General features: G+C 56.9%; 1 protein-coding gene across 2 annotated transcripts; it reads left to right on the top strand.

Moving 5' to 3' along the window:
- Positions 1-2,404: 2,404 nt before the first annotated feature.
- On the top strand, positions 2,405-13,390 carry LAD1 (ladinin 1). 2 transcript variants are annotated; one of them, XM_053963984.1, is made up of 10 exons: positions 2,405-2,725; positions 5,854-5,985; positions 7,217-7,706; positions 8,125-8,265; positions 8,973-9,022; positions 9,793-9,865; positions 10,268-10,399; positions 10,738-10,827; positions 11,943-12,020; positions 12,331-13,390. In XM_053963984.1, exons 1-10 carry the CDS (start codon positions 2,688-2,690, stop codon positions 12,337-12,339), a joined length of 1,233 nt encoding a protein of 410 aa, XP_053819959.1. In that variant the 5' UTR covers positions 2,405-2,687; the 3' UTR covers positions 12,340-13,390. The 2 variants fall into 2 exon arrangements, with proteins under 2 accessions (XP_053819959.1, XP_053819958.1); XM_053963983.1 differs by having other exon boundaries at positions 8,122-8,265.
- Positions 13,391-14,337: the final 947 nt, after the last annotated feature.

The following is a 14,337-nucleotide window of genomic DNA, read 5'->3' as shown; positions in this document are numbered from 1 at the left end:
CCTGGGCAGAGCAGGGGAGAAGGGTTTGGCTTCTCTGCTCAGGGCACATCCTGCAGCTCTGCTCCCTCGGCTACAAGCACAGAGCCTTCCCCTCGGGGCTGTGGGTCTGGAACAGCAGATGGGACAGCCTGGAGAATGGAGTGGGTCTGGATAAACATCAGATTGGTTCTCTGGGCATCCATTCCCTCACAGACTCATCTCTGCCTGATTTCATCACCCTCAGCTCTGAGGACCTGCAGCTTGGGCTGTGCTTTGAGGATGAGCTCAGGGTGGCCTAAATAACTTTGTTAAGGGAAATCCGGTCTGACAAAGTGACTTGTTTGCTGAAGGCATCAATGAGCCCATGGATAAGGGTGACCTGGGAGACAAGCATTTCCCTGGGTTTCCAGAAGCAAAGACCTTTAGGTCAAGCACAGTTCAGAGGGAAAGTCCAAACAGAACTAAGTGATCAACCAGCAGAGAGGAAACAGCAGTGAGATAACTGCTGATAATTCCTGTGATTTTGTCACAGCAGAGGGGAAGACTGGTGATGCAGACATTCAGAAAGATCTGGCAGCACTTGGAGCTTGGGATAAAGGAGGTTTAGAGGGGCATGAAGTGACACACAGGGGAAAAATCCATGAAGCATGACTTCATCTATGAGCTGAGGGGCTCTAGGCTGGCTTTACCTCCTTGGGAGTGAAATTTTGGGGTTATGGTGGACATGAAAAGACGCGAGGAACATCAGGGAAAACAGGAGCTCCATGGCAGCAAAGATCTCCAGACATGAGAGGTCAATGCTTTGTGCTGCTGTACAGCCCAACAGGATCCATCCAAGATAAAGGAGGAGATTCCCAGTACTGGGGAATAGGCCTTGGGAACTTCTTGCTGAAGGATATTTTCTCCTCTGACCATTTCCTTGGGTTTGAGGGAAACGGGGCAAACCCATGGAGGAGAAACCCTCTGAGGGATCTTGAATAAAGAGAAAACTGTTCAGCTCCAAGGGTTTCTGAGCTGCAAATAAAGCCCCAGGAAGGGGCAAGTGTCAGCGAGGGGGCGAGTGTCAGCCAGGCTCATCCTCTGACTAATCCCCAGGCACTAAATGCCCATCTAGAATTTCTTCAACTTAATAACCAGAGGAATTGCAGACTGGGAGGTTTTATATTCCTTTGCTGTGTAGATCCTAGCTGGGGGTGTTCTTTCACTGCCACGTTCAGTCTAATCCTTTGGAAAACCCCGCTAAGTCCTGTGCTCCAGTGCTGTCCTTTGGCAATGAGTTTTGTGAGCGCCGTGCTTGCCGTGCATTAATCACAGAGTTTTTATTGCTCTAGAGGAGCTGCTGGTGCTGGACTGCTATATATAGTCTGTCAGCAATTAGCAGGATGCTTGCAAGGTTATTTAAGTAATTTTTTTTCCCTTATGCCACAACTAACTGAATTCTCTGTATATATGAAAACACTTGAAAGACGAGCGATTACTTCAAGAAGAAAGAAGAGCAGAGATCGAGCCCTGCTTGGAGCGGGCGGCTCGTTTGACAGGGCTATCTCCTAGAAATGGGATTTTAATCAGGAACCTTTGATTAAAATCGTTGCTCAGGTCATGGCACAGCCCTGTGGGCTGGAGGAATGCAGAGCCAGCCCAGCCTCACAACCAGTTCCTTGGGCTGGTGCAGGGATGGGTCTCACTGCAAGCAGAGGTTGTACTGCTTGACACTGTTCTGGATGACATTTCCTGCAGGGAATAGTGCCTGGCAGCCCGAGCAGTGGGGCTGTGGCCATGCTGTAGGAAAATCCAGACAGGGACCCGGCTCTGCTGTGCCTGGGCCCCCCATCCTCCCCTAAGGCAACCCCCATTCCCCCAGTAAAGGCAGTGACCCCGTAGCTTCACACCTGCCCTTGGCAGGAGGTGCTGCTCTGTGTAAGGGTGGGCACAGCCAGAGGGGGGGATGGGTTTGATGGGCTGGGTCGAAGTGCAGGATAAAGCTGGGCACACAGGTCCTCTCTGGCACAGAGCTCCAGCCCACAAAAATTGGATCCCCCCCATGCCCCAGGCCCCTCCGAGACTCTGTGAGTGCTCACTGCTGCAGCAAAGCTCAAGAATGAGAAGACCTTGACAGCTCCATTCGAGACATCTAGAAAGGCTTGGAAGGAGCAGGGGACCCTCCCAAGCTCTTTGGAAAGGGCTGGACTGCGCCCAGCCGGAGGTGTTTTAATGACTGTTTTGGATCCCCGGGAGCCAACATCCTCCCACTCGGCCCGGGGTAATTCACCTCCTCCGCCGGGCTGCAGGAGTTGTTGACTGGTGGATTGTGGCTGGTAGAACAGGTTCTCTGCAGGGAGTTGTCTCCGAAACCCTGGGAGACGTGGATGGCCCGCGCCGCGGGTCCCGGCTCGGAGCCTGGCAGCGAGGAGGGCTCTGGTTTTGCGTGGCACTGCTGGGCAGGGCGGCTCTCGCCCCGCGCCGCTGGCACACAAATCACAGCCCTGCCTGTGTCAGGTAGATAAGGAACCATGTGATGCAGCTGGTGGGAGCGGGAGGCAGGCAGGGTAAAGGTGCACAGGGAAATAACCTTGCAGGGAGTTCCTCCCTCCCTCCCTTCTCGGGGAGCAGAGTCTCCGGGCAGCGCTGATCCCCGCGGCTCCCACGGCACCTTGGCCTGGATGCCTGCTCGGGTTCCGGGGGCTCTCTGAAACTCCCGGGTGGCAGGAATGTCCTTTAGCAGAAGGAACTGGTCCGATCTCTCCAGGTAAGTGCCGTGGATTAATGCTTAACCCTTCCCACCGCCGGCTGGGAGGGGTGAGGGTGGGCTGCTGGTGGTCGAAGGGGCCTGGGGAGGATGGGAGGAGGGGGCAGCTCCCCTGGGGGTGTTTGTTGTTCGCAGGGGTGAATGCCAGCCCCACGAGAGCGCGGCGCTGCTGGGGTTTCTTGTGGCTGGGCAAGATCAGAGGCGTTTTTGTTTCTGCTGCCTGGGGAAGCTGAGCCAGGCACAGGAAAATTACCTGGATAAGCATTCTCGCCCCATGCTGGATACATTTTGGGTCTGTTTTGCCTTTCTTTGAGGAACATACTATCTGAGACTATTTCCAGACTTGCTCTGAGCTGGCTGGGGGCGTTTCCCCTCCCCCCATGCCCATGCAGCCCCTGGGTGTGTGTCTTGCGGAGACCGCAGCCCATCCTGTGCTGAGCAAGCCCTGATTCAGCGGCACTGACTGAGCAATCCCTGAGCAATCCCCGCAGCACCGCCAGCTCCCTCGGCCTTCCCAAAGAGTGCTCCAAAGTAGGGGAGGCTCCTGGGCGCCCTGGGGTGGGTCAGGCGCTCGCACCAGGCTGGAGCGAGGTGGGATCAGCCCTGACCCCCTGCAGACCCCAGGGCAGCCCTGCCAGCCTCGGCTGTGCAGGAGCGGTGATGGAAACTCAGAGCCACAAATCAGAGCAGGAACTCTGGCCCAAGTGGATGTTATGGCTCCGAGACTTAATTGCAAATCTCAGTACCAGGTGTAAGAAAGGGAAGTTCACAGAATCCCAGAATGGTTTGGGTTGGAAGGGATCTCAAATCCCATCCAGTTCCACCCCCTGCCACGGACAAGGACACCTTCCACTATCCCAGGCTGCTCCAAGCCCCATCCAACCTGACCTTGGACACTTCCAGGGATCCAGGGGCAGCCACAGCTGCTCTGAGCACTCTGTGCCAGGACCTCCCCACTCTCACTGTGAAAAACTTCCTTATTTTAGTTGAGACCCCACTGCTTGGAGGCCACCAGCTCTCAGCTGCTTCTGGCATGGGTGGGACAGATCCAGAGGCCACTCCAGCCCTGTCCAGATCCATCTCTCCAAGTCACGGACCTACCCCAACACCAGGCCAGCTGGGTCCTGCACCCCGTGTGCTTCACAACCCCGAAGGCATTTCCTGAGCTCTCCTGAGATGAGGCAGCACTGAAACAGCAGAAATGTCAGAAATCTCTGCACTAATCATTGACAGCGCAGGAGAGGACAAGGCAGGGACACTAGCCAAAGTCTTTTACTTATCTCTTTGAGTTAAAAAAGGTAAGACAGCGAAAAATAAATCCCTCTTTGAAAAGAGGAGGGAAAGATTGGCAGAGCAAATCCATAGCCTGATGGGTGGATCACTTAATTACAAATAACGAGGAGCTGCCTGTGGATAGTGCCAGGTTTTGTGCTGCCTCAGAAGGAGCCACGGTAATTCAAGGCAGGAAAATCCCATTTTCACTTCGAAGGAGACTGTGTAAAATCAAAGTACCCGGTCGTCGTGAGGATTTAGGCTGGCATTAGTGCTCTGTACTGTCACTGCTCGAGGGACAGGAGTGCAGAGGCCCCGGGATGTGTGTCCCCCGAGCCGGGAGCCTGCCCCTGGGACGTGCGTGCAGGGATCGCTGCCCCGGAGAGCGCCGGGGCTGTGCAAACACGGCCGGGCTGTCCCGGCCGGGGATGCTCCCTGGGCACATCGCAGTCTTCGCCAGCCCCGTCTGTCCCGGTACCGAGCGTGGCGTCGGAGCCCGCCCGGAGCTCCCAGCCGTGGGTCCGATTGCTGCTGGGGCTGTTGGGCTGTGGGGTGAGCGGAGGGCAGGGCAAGGCAGGGCAGCAGAGCCCGGCACTGCCCTGTCCCCAGCCCGGCCTGTCCCCAGCCCGGAGCTCTCGGCCGGGTCCGGGCCCCCTTCGCGCTCTGCTGGCCCCGCCGCGCTCCCGCCTGCCCCGAGCAGGAAGAACAGAAGCCGCAAACACTCGCGGGGGGTAAAGCGGTTTAATTTGTGACCGGCCGTGATTACTCAGTAACTCGGAACCAGCTGCGAGTCCTCGCTCGCCGTAACGCGGCCCTGCCCCTCTGACTTTCGCTAAAAGTCAAATTCATGGCAAAGCCTGAGCCTGGCCGGAGCTGGGGTGAGGTTCTGGCGTGGACCCTGAGCAGGGAGGCTCTTTTGGGGTGCCGGGAGCTCCATGGGGGTCCCTGCAGTGTTTGTGGCTGATTGAGGGCTCGTGTTGGGGGAGATGACTCTGAAAAGCTCCATTTAGCCAATAAAAATATTTTCCAACACGTTTCATGAACCAGCATAGAGGGTGGGCAGCTTTGGCACAGAGAAAGGATGGCAGCGCTGGTGTTTTCCAGACAACATTTTATTCCAAGTGGCATTTTATTAAAACACCCCCCCAAAAAGAAACCCAAAACAGAAACAACAACAACAACAAAACAACCAACCAACCAACAACAACAACAACAAACCCAAAAAAACCCACATTTGGTTTGTGCAAAATAAAATGCTCAAAGATGATTCCAAACCTTGTCTTTTTGGCTCAGTCTGTGATTATAAACAATTCTCAGTCCTTGCACATGCAGGGGGCAAGAGGAGCCCTGCTAGCCCCATCCCCAGGCAGAACCTCTTCGCAGTTGCCTTCAGCCTCTGATACTTTTGCATCTGAGGCTTTTTGCTCTATAATAATTAAATTGTCATCACCACATCCTGGTTTTGGCCTAAAATCTTGTGCCATAGTGGTTACCCTTCCAGTTTGTGTGGGTGAGGTCTGTGTGGTAGCTCAAGGGTTCTGGTCAGTTCAATGTCCTTCCCCTGCAAGGTTTGCTTAATATAGGGACTCCTTTGAAATGAGTGCTCCCCCCAGCAGGAGAAAATAGGAGTTGGGAAGTCAAGTGCTTGCTTTGAGAAGGGCCTGCATCAGCTGGGTGGAGTGAGAGCACTTTGGGGCACTTGGCTCGTGCTGGCCTCGCTCTCCTCCAGCAAGGTGACTTCTGTCAGCCCTTGGCCTTGCCCAGGGTGCAGCAGTTCCTTTCTTGTCTGGCACCAGGGCTTCAGGGTGCCCATGCAGGACAAGCGTCCCCACGTCCTTGTGTTTCCCCCCAAACAGCCTGGCCAGGCAGAGGACCCTGGAGGATGAGGAAGAGCAGCAGAGAGAGCGCCGGCGAAGGCACCGGAGCCTGCTGTCATCCACATCCACGGATGAGGAACCTGCCAAGGACACCAGCCCAGCTTCCAGCAGGTCTGTGGGGTCCTGCTGCTATTGGCTCGCTCCTAACAGCTGCAGACGGCTCCTGGCTGCAGGAGGGCTCAGCTGTGGGAAGAGCTGTGCTCCAGCCAGCAGCCCTCGGGAGGAGGGATGGGCTCCCAGGAGGAGCACAAGGGGGGAACCTCTCGGGTGGGCTCCCCATGGTGCAGGAACAGGAGTGCTGGGGGAGGCCAGGGCCGAGCTCAGGTGGGATCTGCAGCAGGTAAGGGGTGCCCAGCTCTGCAGGGCAGAAGAGCAGAGCAGACAGAGCCTGGCTGGCTGTGCTGCCCCTCTGAACCTCACAGTGACGCTGTGGCACCTCTGCTGAAGTGGGGATCTGATCTTTCCAGTGGTGCTTCCAAAGTCCCTGGCTGCAGGTACTCTGGGTCTGCAGGTACTCAGCCTTACACAACCTGACTCACCCTCTAAATTGATCCTGGAAGTGTCCAGGATTTGGGTGGTTTGTGTCTGCAGTGAGGCTCCCACTCCAGAGGTGTCCTGTGTTTCAGACAGGATAGAGTCAGGATGCTTGGGCTGGATATGGGGTAGAGGGGAGCTGGGCAATGACTACAGTAAACCAGGTGGGAAGGACAAGTTCCTCTTCCCTGGTGCTGACACAGGCTGGCCGTGTGGTGATTGCAATTCAGGAGGAGGGCAAATGTTGTCCCATCTCCTCCCCAGTCCTGGGAGTGTGCAGACACAGCCTGCCAGGTGAACTTCTGCCCCTTCCCAGGCCTTGTGCCTGTTTGCCTGGGGGAAGGAGGGGAAACAGCTTTTCACAGGTCGTGTTGGGACTGTGGGTGGACCTGCCAGAGCAGATTGACTTCCAATCAACACTTCCCACTTTAAAATGGTGGGATTTTTCCTCCAGTGAAGAGTCACAGCCACACTTCTTATCCAGCAGCAGACCCAGCACACTGCCCTGAGCCTGGATCTCCTTTGTACAGGACTTGGTGGGTGCTGGTGTCCTGGGATGAGGCTGCAGAAACGCTTCATCTCTACAACAGAAAGGAAAAAAAAAGAATTTCCAAAGTTTTTCTCAGACAGCTGAGCTGGGGTGATGGGGATGAGAGTGGCTGCAAGCCTTGGTCTGCAGGGAGGACTCCAGGATGTTTGTGGGATTTTTATGTCCCTATCTAGAGCCTTTTGCCTCACTTGCAGCATGAAATCCACCCCTCTAGCCCCAGGTGCTGAAGTTGTCATCCCATGTTGTTCCTGTTCCTAGACCTTCATCCCTGGTGAAGCTGCAGTCTCCAGAGGATGGGGAGGAGCGAAAGCTCTCAGAGGTGCTGAAGACACAAGAAGGGAGAAGGGCAAGGTGCCTCCCACCTATGTCCGAAAAGCCGAGGCAAGAGAAGGAGCAGAAGGAGCCAGGGGTGGGAGAAAGCTGCCCAGAGACAGAGCCACAGCCCCGTGGGAGGCAGGAGAGCAGCCGGGCTGCAGAGCGGGCTCAGGAGGCAGCCAAGGGCAGAGAGGACTCGCCAGGAGACAAGAACCTGGAGCCAGCCTCCGAGAGGAAGGTGGTGGTGAGGGCACGGCTCCAGGACAAAGACCAAGGAGTGCGGACTCCTCGGGGGGAGCAGAGGAAGGAGGCCAAGGAGCCGCCAGAGGTGGGGAGCTGCCGGCTCCGCGAGGTGAAGATCCTCACCAGGGTGGGGAACCACAGCACAGAAGAGAAAACCTCAGTGGTGACATCTCTGGAGCAGCAGCAGCAGGTAAGCAGGAGTGGATGGGGCACCAGGCCTCGGGGGAAGAGGTCCTGGGTGCTGGAAGGAGCAGAGAAAGACACAGCCCAAAAGCACCGGGAGGGAAATGGGACCTGAAGGATTTTGAGGAAGGTTTTTCTGAGAGCTGCAAAGCACAAGGTGGTGGACAGGGTCCCAGTACCTCCTTCCCCTCCCTGGTGTGTGCTGTCCTGATCACCTTCTCCAGCAAGTCCTGCTGATTGCCATCATGGTGGCACTGAAGGGCTGTTTGGGACTCTGTATGTCCAACAGAGACAGGAAAGGTTTGGAGGATTTTGATCTCAAATTCCAGCCTCCAACCCCGTTCCTGCACTGCGCAGGTCCTGCACCTCAGTCCTCTCTGCAGGCTCTGTAGGGATGCATCTGCGATCTCCTTTTTCCTCAGCAGCCATCCAGGAACCCCTCAAAGCAGGTAATCCAGCTGTCCCTTCCCCGAGATGAACCTGCAGAAAAGCCAGACGCTTCTCCAACTCATGTCACCTTCAGCAGTTCCATCCGACGGGCCAGCCCCAGAACCGTCTCCTTTCGGGTAAGAGCTAAAGCAGGTGGGGAAAGGATTCTGTTGAGGCAGTGGAGGATGGGGGAAAGGAAGAATTGTGCTGGCCTCCAGATTATGTGGGCAGAACCTGTTCCCAGAAGTGTGTTCAAAACTTACCCTTGGTCTGGGCACTGCAGTCCTGCTTCCCTCTTCCCCCCGTTTTCCTCCTCCATGTCTGACTGAAGGTGTGTGAAGATGAACATGTCCAGTTCTTCCACCTTGTGCTGGCCAGAAAACTTACGGGAAGTGATGAGAAAACAGGCAACTCATTGTCCTGAGAATTTCCAGAGCCACAGGAATTGCCATCCAGCCTTTCCAGTCTTATGTGAAAGCACAGGATAAAAATAACATCCGTCCTCCCTCTCATCCCATGTTAGTCTGAGAATATATTTCATTCAAAAGAGATCTCTGGAATTAAGTGATTGAAGAGGCTGGGAAAGCCAAGAACTGTCAAGATCATCCCTGCTGTGAGTCAGGGCTGACTGGCTACACTTGATTGACTTCCATGAAGCTTTACTGGGAATAAAACTGTTATCACCATAACGTGTGTATAGTCTGGGGAGCTTTGAGATACAAGATAAGCTTTGGTGTGGGTGCAAATGGAGCTTTCCTGGGGGAGATCAGTGAGATAGTGTCTCCCATGCTTATCTTGGATAACCAAAGTTCACTGCAGGATCTCCTCTCCTTGTCTCTTCCAGATCATCTCCAAGAAGCAGAAAGAAGAGATCCAAAGCCCTCTCACAAGGAGGTCAGCACCTCTTGTTGTGTTGCTTTGGTCCTGCTGGGCAGGAATGGCCATCCTTTGTTTTCCAAGGGAGGAGGAGGTGCTGGGACCTGGCAGGCCTGGCACAGATCTGGACATTGGTCCCCAGCGTTCTGGAGTGGACGGGCACTGATGCTTGGCAGGGGACAGGACAATGTCCAATGTGCAGCTTGCATCTCAATGAGATCCTGGAACCACAGAACGGTTTGGGTTCCAAGGGACCCTAAAGATCTCATTCCAACCCCTGCCATGGGCAGGAACATCCTCCACTGTCCCAGGTTGCTCCAATATCCCCCAGCAAGCCCCCACTTCTCTGGGGTCATGTAGTTCCATGTTGGTGCTTGGGTCTGCACAGGTCCCATCCATGGGGACATCAAAACAGGTCCGTGAGCAGCCTGACCTGGCTTTGGTGACCAGATCAAGGGGTCCTCCACCCCTCTATGGGCAGGTGTAAGGTGTAGGCAGAGCCACACTGACACTGGGGGCAATGCAGTTCAGAGCAGGCAGAGCTAACCCAGGGCAGGCTGAGGAGCTCCGAGATATTTCAGTGTTCAGTGTGGCCCTGGAAAGGCAGTGACGCCCAGAGAGCTCGGTCACCAGCTGGGAATGGGCTGCTTGGTTCACCTGGCAGACAGATGCAGGAGTGCCTGGGTGGGACGGGGCCGTTTCCTGCCAAGTGCAGCTCCCCAGGACCCTGGGCTGAGCCCAGGAGATCTTGGGGGAGCTGGTTTCAACTCTTTCCTCTTCTTCCTCAGTGCGAGTCTGAGGATCCCAGGCAGCAACAGCACCATTGGGGAGAAGCTGGAAAAGTACAACTCGGCTGTGCAGGTACCCAGGGCCCTTGGCAGAGCCAGGCAGGGGTGGGGAGGCAGAGAGGGGTGGCCTGGAGCCGAGGGGGGAGGGGAGGGCCTGAGCTGCACCAAGTACCAGAGCTGATGGGGATGGAGGAGATGGTCCCAGGCAGGATAAGGGATTGGCCTCAGGGTTTTAGGAGCAGGGACCCTTGGAGGGGATCTGGGGATGCTGCGTGGCCCTGCAGGGAGGAGATGTCCTGTGGAGAGGGTCTGGGGATGCTGTGGTCCGTTGGAGGAAGCAGGGCACAAGGCTGTGAGCTGGTGATGGGCAGGAGGGGACCAGACCCCAAGGGGCTCAGGATATGAGCCAGAAGCTGGACTTTTCTTTTCACCCCGGGATGCAGCACAGCCCTGCTGACGCCCCTCTCTCTCCCAGCGCTCGGAGGGGGTGAAATCCTCCGTGCCTGCCCAGAAGAGTCGCCTGCTCTCCTCGGAGGGGGTGGCGAGCAAGCGCAACTTCTTCGAGAAAAGCGCTCCCAGCAAGGCGGAGCCGGCGGCTCTCAGGAAGGTGAGGCAGGAGCGGCGCTGAGCGGGGACCTCCGAGCGGGTTTGTGCTGGGGGCAAATCTTCCCCGCTTCGGTTACCAGGCTCAGCCTGGCAGGCTGCTGCAGGGATTGGTGGGAGCTGGGTGCCAGGGCTGCGTTTGGGCACAGGAGCTGCCCCGGCACTGTGTGGGTTCCTGCCGAGCGCTGGAATTTGAGGAGCTGGGATGGAGCCAGTGTGTGGGCTGGGCTCTGCCTGCTGCAGCTCCGCTCTGTCTCCTCGTGCCCTGGGGACTGGGCCGGGTTACATTCGTGCAGAGGGAGAGCCACTGCTGTAACCCTGGTGTCCCTCTCTGTGCCACAGGAAAACCTGAAGATCCCAGGGTCGGTGACATCCCGCATTAATCTCTGGATCAGCCGAGCTCAGGAGCCTGCCAAGGAGGAAAACAGCAAGGTACCAGCTGTGTCAACCTCAAGTGAGAACCCTGAGACCAGGCAGTCTCACAGGACATGGTGCTGCACCTTGGGGCAGGGTTGAAGGGTGGATGAACCCTTGGCTGAACCAATTAAAGGGTTTGAGAGCAGTTTAGCCAGGTTTGGAGGTCTCCATGGTCTCAGGGCCACCATGATGAGATATCAGGGCTCTACTTGTTGCTGTGTCCTGACTGTGAGCCCAAAATTCCCAAGACAGCTGATTCCAGCCCTTGATGGATTGAGGAGGGAGCAGAAGCCAGCTGGGTGCATGTCCCAGGACACACAGGGGCACCTGACCCTGCCACCCCAGCATGATCCCATCTCTGCCATCCCATCTCCTCTGCCTGGATGAGCAGCTCTGCCTGGAGGCCAGTGGGAGAGGAGCTGTGTGCTCAGCCCTTCAGCTCTGAGGGGCTTGGAGACGTGTGTGTGCTTGCAGAGGTCCTGGTGCATGAGGGGTCTGGAGTCATCTGCACCCCCACGTGAAACCAACCCCCCAAAAACAGGGGGTCTCGTGGCTGTGGGTGCAAAGTGCTTAGCCAAGGGGACTCAGAGGTCACCACTTGGCCACCGTGGCTACTCGCTGGACACATGCAGGAGAGGGACAAGAGAGCCTTTGGCCCCAGGGTTGTTTGGTGTTCTTGGAAAGGAGGGGCTCAGCATGTCCTAGGCAAGTCTCACTGCTCACAGCAGGGAGGGCTTTGGCCACTGCTCGTGGCAGCCAACTGGCCCAAGAGGCCCAGCTTCAGCCCAGCCCTGCAGCCAGGGAAGGTGAATCCAGGCTGGGCTGGGAGATCAGCACTACCAAGACGTGTCTGTGCCAGGCAGCTGTGCCAGCAAAGGGTTTGCTCCTGGAGTGACTCCTGGGGAAAGCCTGCAGTTCTTGATTGGTTCTCCTTTAATAGCACCTGTTCCACTTCTGTGGCTGGAGCTGCACTTGGCTTTGAGGGTGTTGCAGGTGCGGGATCCCAAAGCTGGCTGGTTTTACCTGGACAATGTGTGCTTCAAGGTTTGAATACAGTCAGACCAAGGCAAGGCTGCACAAAATGCATGGGGAAAACTTTCTCCTGTCACTTGTGACTCTCCTGTTTGCAGGAAATCCGAAGAATCAACAGCCTGGCAAAGCGAGACGTCTGGATAAAGCAGCCTGGAGACACCTCTGGAGACAACAAGGTAATTATGGAGCTGCTCTGGAACCTGGTGCATCATCTGAGGCAGAGGCAGAGCCAGGATGTAAGGGGAGAAGTGATGTGGGGTAACCCTGTGACTTTGGGGAGTCAGCAGGAGGGGACAACTGGAGGCATCTGTAAGGGAGGGAAGAACTCTGGTCTGGGAGGAGAAGGGAAGTGGCCTGTCATGGGATTTAGGGGATGCCTGCCTGCCCCATCCCTGCTGGGGACAGCCGCTGTCCTGGTTAAAGCAGCTGCATCTGGGGGCTTGCAGCCTCAGGCACAGCCTCAGTGGTTCCCACTTTCTTTTGCAGTTGCAGTAATACCAGCTGTGGTATCAGACCATCTGGGAAAAACTGGTTTGCTCCAAAGACCAAAGCCCAGCCCTACCCAACCGTCCAGCAGCCACTGCCACGAGTCCCCTGTGCCATGTGTGGGTACAGCCCAGGTCATGGAGTCCTCTGCTTGTGGGATGGGAAGGAAGAAGCCTGGAAGAGTCTCCCTGTGCCCCTAGTCCCCACTCACTGCCTGTCTGTGGGTGTCCAGGCCTACAGGCTCCCCACAGATGCTGAAGGCAAACTCCTGCCTTGTTTGCCCACCACATTTTGCTGTTCTGTTCCTGATCTCTGCCTGTGCCCCAGAACTGCCCTGGCAACGGGAATCCCCCACACGGCTCCCTGGCAGCTGGAGGATGTCAGTGGGGCGAGAACCTGCCTGGCTGAGGGAGGTCCAGCTGCACATCCAGGGACCATGTCTGTCCCTGCTGCCTGGGGCAGGTAGGGCAGGCAGCTGTCCCCCCCTGCCAGGCTGTCACTGCCAGAGGGGCCCAAGCAGAGGCTGATGTTCACGAAGCTACACGAGTGCTCGGAGATGTCTCATGGAAGAAAGGGGGACTTGGCCCTGGTGTTTCCCTCCACACGCAGCTGAACCAGAGACTTGTCCTTGTCCCTGCCATCCCCTGCCCCTGCAAGCAGTGACCCTTCATCCAGTGATCCAGGGGAGGGTGAGCTGGCCCTGCCCATGGCCACAGCCCTGTTTGGGGGATTTCATAGAGCTGAGTGCCCTGTGCTGGGCTCCATTTCCCTCTTGCCTTTGCTCCTGAGCCCTTTGCTGCATTCCCATGGCTGCTGAGCCCACCCAGCAGGGGGATGCTCTCTCTAGGCCTTTAGGGTGGCTTTAGGGTGCCATGGGCAAAGGGCTCAAATTCTCCTATTGGGGCCATTCTTTGGGTTTGGGTTGTGCCTTGAGCAACCACTGTGGTGACAAATTCAGTGTGGGAATCTGCTGCTGCCCCTGGAGCTGAACCTGCTTGTCAGGCTTGGGAAAGGACTTGCATTTCTCTGTGCTTTTTTTTTTTTTTTTTTCTAATAAAAGTTGCTCTTTCTAAGACACTCCTGGTCATCTACTGCTGGTTTGGGACTGGAAACTGTTCCCTTCCCTTCTCCTGACAAGGGGAAAATAGGGAAAGCCCCGAATCAAATGTGTCCTGGGGGGTTAAAATGGACTTTTCCCTTCTCATTGCAGCATCCCGAGGTCGGAGCAGCGGCTGAGGGAGCCGGGTCGGAGCTGCCGGGCAGGGTCTGCTCCTGCACTGGTGACAGCGCTGCCTTATCAGCGTCCCGGCTCCGGTGACAGCTGGGCTGGCTTGTGTCAGCCCCTCGGGCACTCACGTATCTCGGTCCGGAGGGTTTAAAATAGCAAATCTCTGAGGCCACACAATAGCTTGGGCTTATATGGGCTCCTGGGGGGAAGGGGGAGCGGCGGAGGGGGCCAGGGCCGCGGCTGCCGAAATAGCAGCTCACAAGTGTTGCATTCCTCGCTGGGCGCCGGGCACATTCCTGCGGCGCTGCCCGCCCCGGGGTGGGCGCTGGAGCCCCCTTAAAGCCTCCTGCCCCAAGGAGCCTTTCCCAGACCCGCCGGCTCCCCGCGCTCCCCGGCATCTCCGGCGCTCAGGTACGGCTGGGGCGGCGCCCGCCCCTCCCGGGGTGGGATGCGCTGGCTCCAGACCCGGCAGGGGATCGGCTCCGGGCTCAGGGCGTCCCTCTGGGTGTTTTATGCCATGGAGCCGTTCCCATGCATAAAGCATCAGGAGCCTCACCAGCGGGTTGTATTTGCCGTTTGTCTTTTGAGCCACCTTGATGGGTGCCCAGGTGGCTCAGATGGGTTTTGGCTGCCCTGGTTTCGGGGAAATCTCCCGGATGATCCCCGTTCCCTGTGTTTCTGCAGTGGACAGCAGGGATGTGATGCCCACGGCCAGCCTGGCCCTGGCTCTCTGGCAGCCCAGGGGGTGGGGTAGGGATGGGATGCTCCTGTGCCTGGTC

The sequence above is a fragment of the Vidua chalybeata genome, chromosome 24 (genome assembly GCF_026979565.1).
Source record: "Vidua chalybeata isolate OUT-0048 chromosome 24, bVidCha1 merged haplotype, whole genome shotgun sequence".
In the NCBI taxonomy this organism is placed as follows: Eukaryota; Metazoa; Chordata; class Aves; order Passeriformes; family Viduidae; genus Vidua; species Vidua chalybeata.
The sequence above is the reverse complement of the archived record's forward strand: the minus strand, read 5'-3'. Positions and strand labels throughout refer to the sequence as shown.

What these genes read in the sequence shown, in the direction of transcription:
- LAD1 (XM_053963983.1), top strand. Translation starts at nt 2,688, where the DNA reads ATGTCCTTTAGCAGAAGGAACTGGTCCGATCTCTCCAG. An exon ending in ACCAGCCCAGCTTCCAGCAG is followed by an intron (nt 5,986 to 7,216) that starts GTCTGTGGGGTC and finishes TCCTGTTCCTAG; the next exon opens with ACCTTCATCCCTGGTGAAGC. An exon ending in AGTACAACTCGGCTGTGCAG is followed by an intron (nt 9,866 to 10,267) that starts GTACCCAGGGCC and finishes TCTCTCTCCCAG; the next exon opens with CGCTCGGAGGGGGTGAAATC.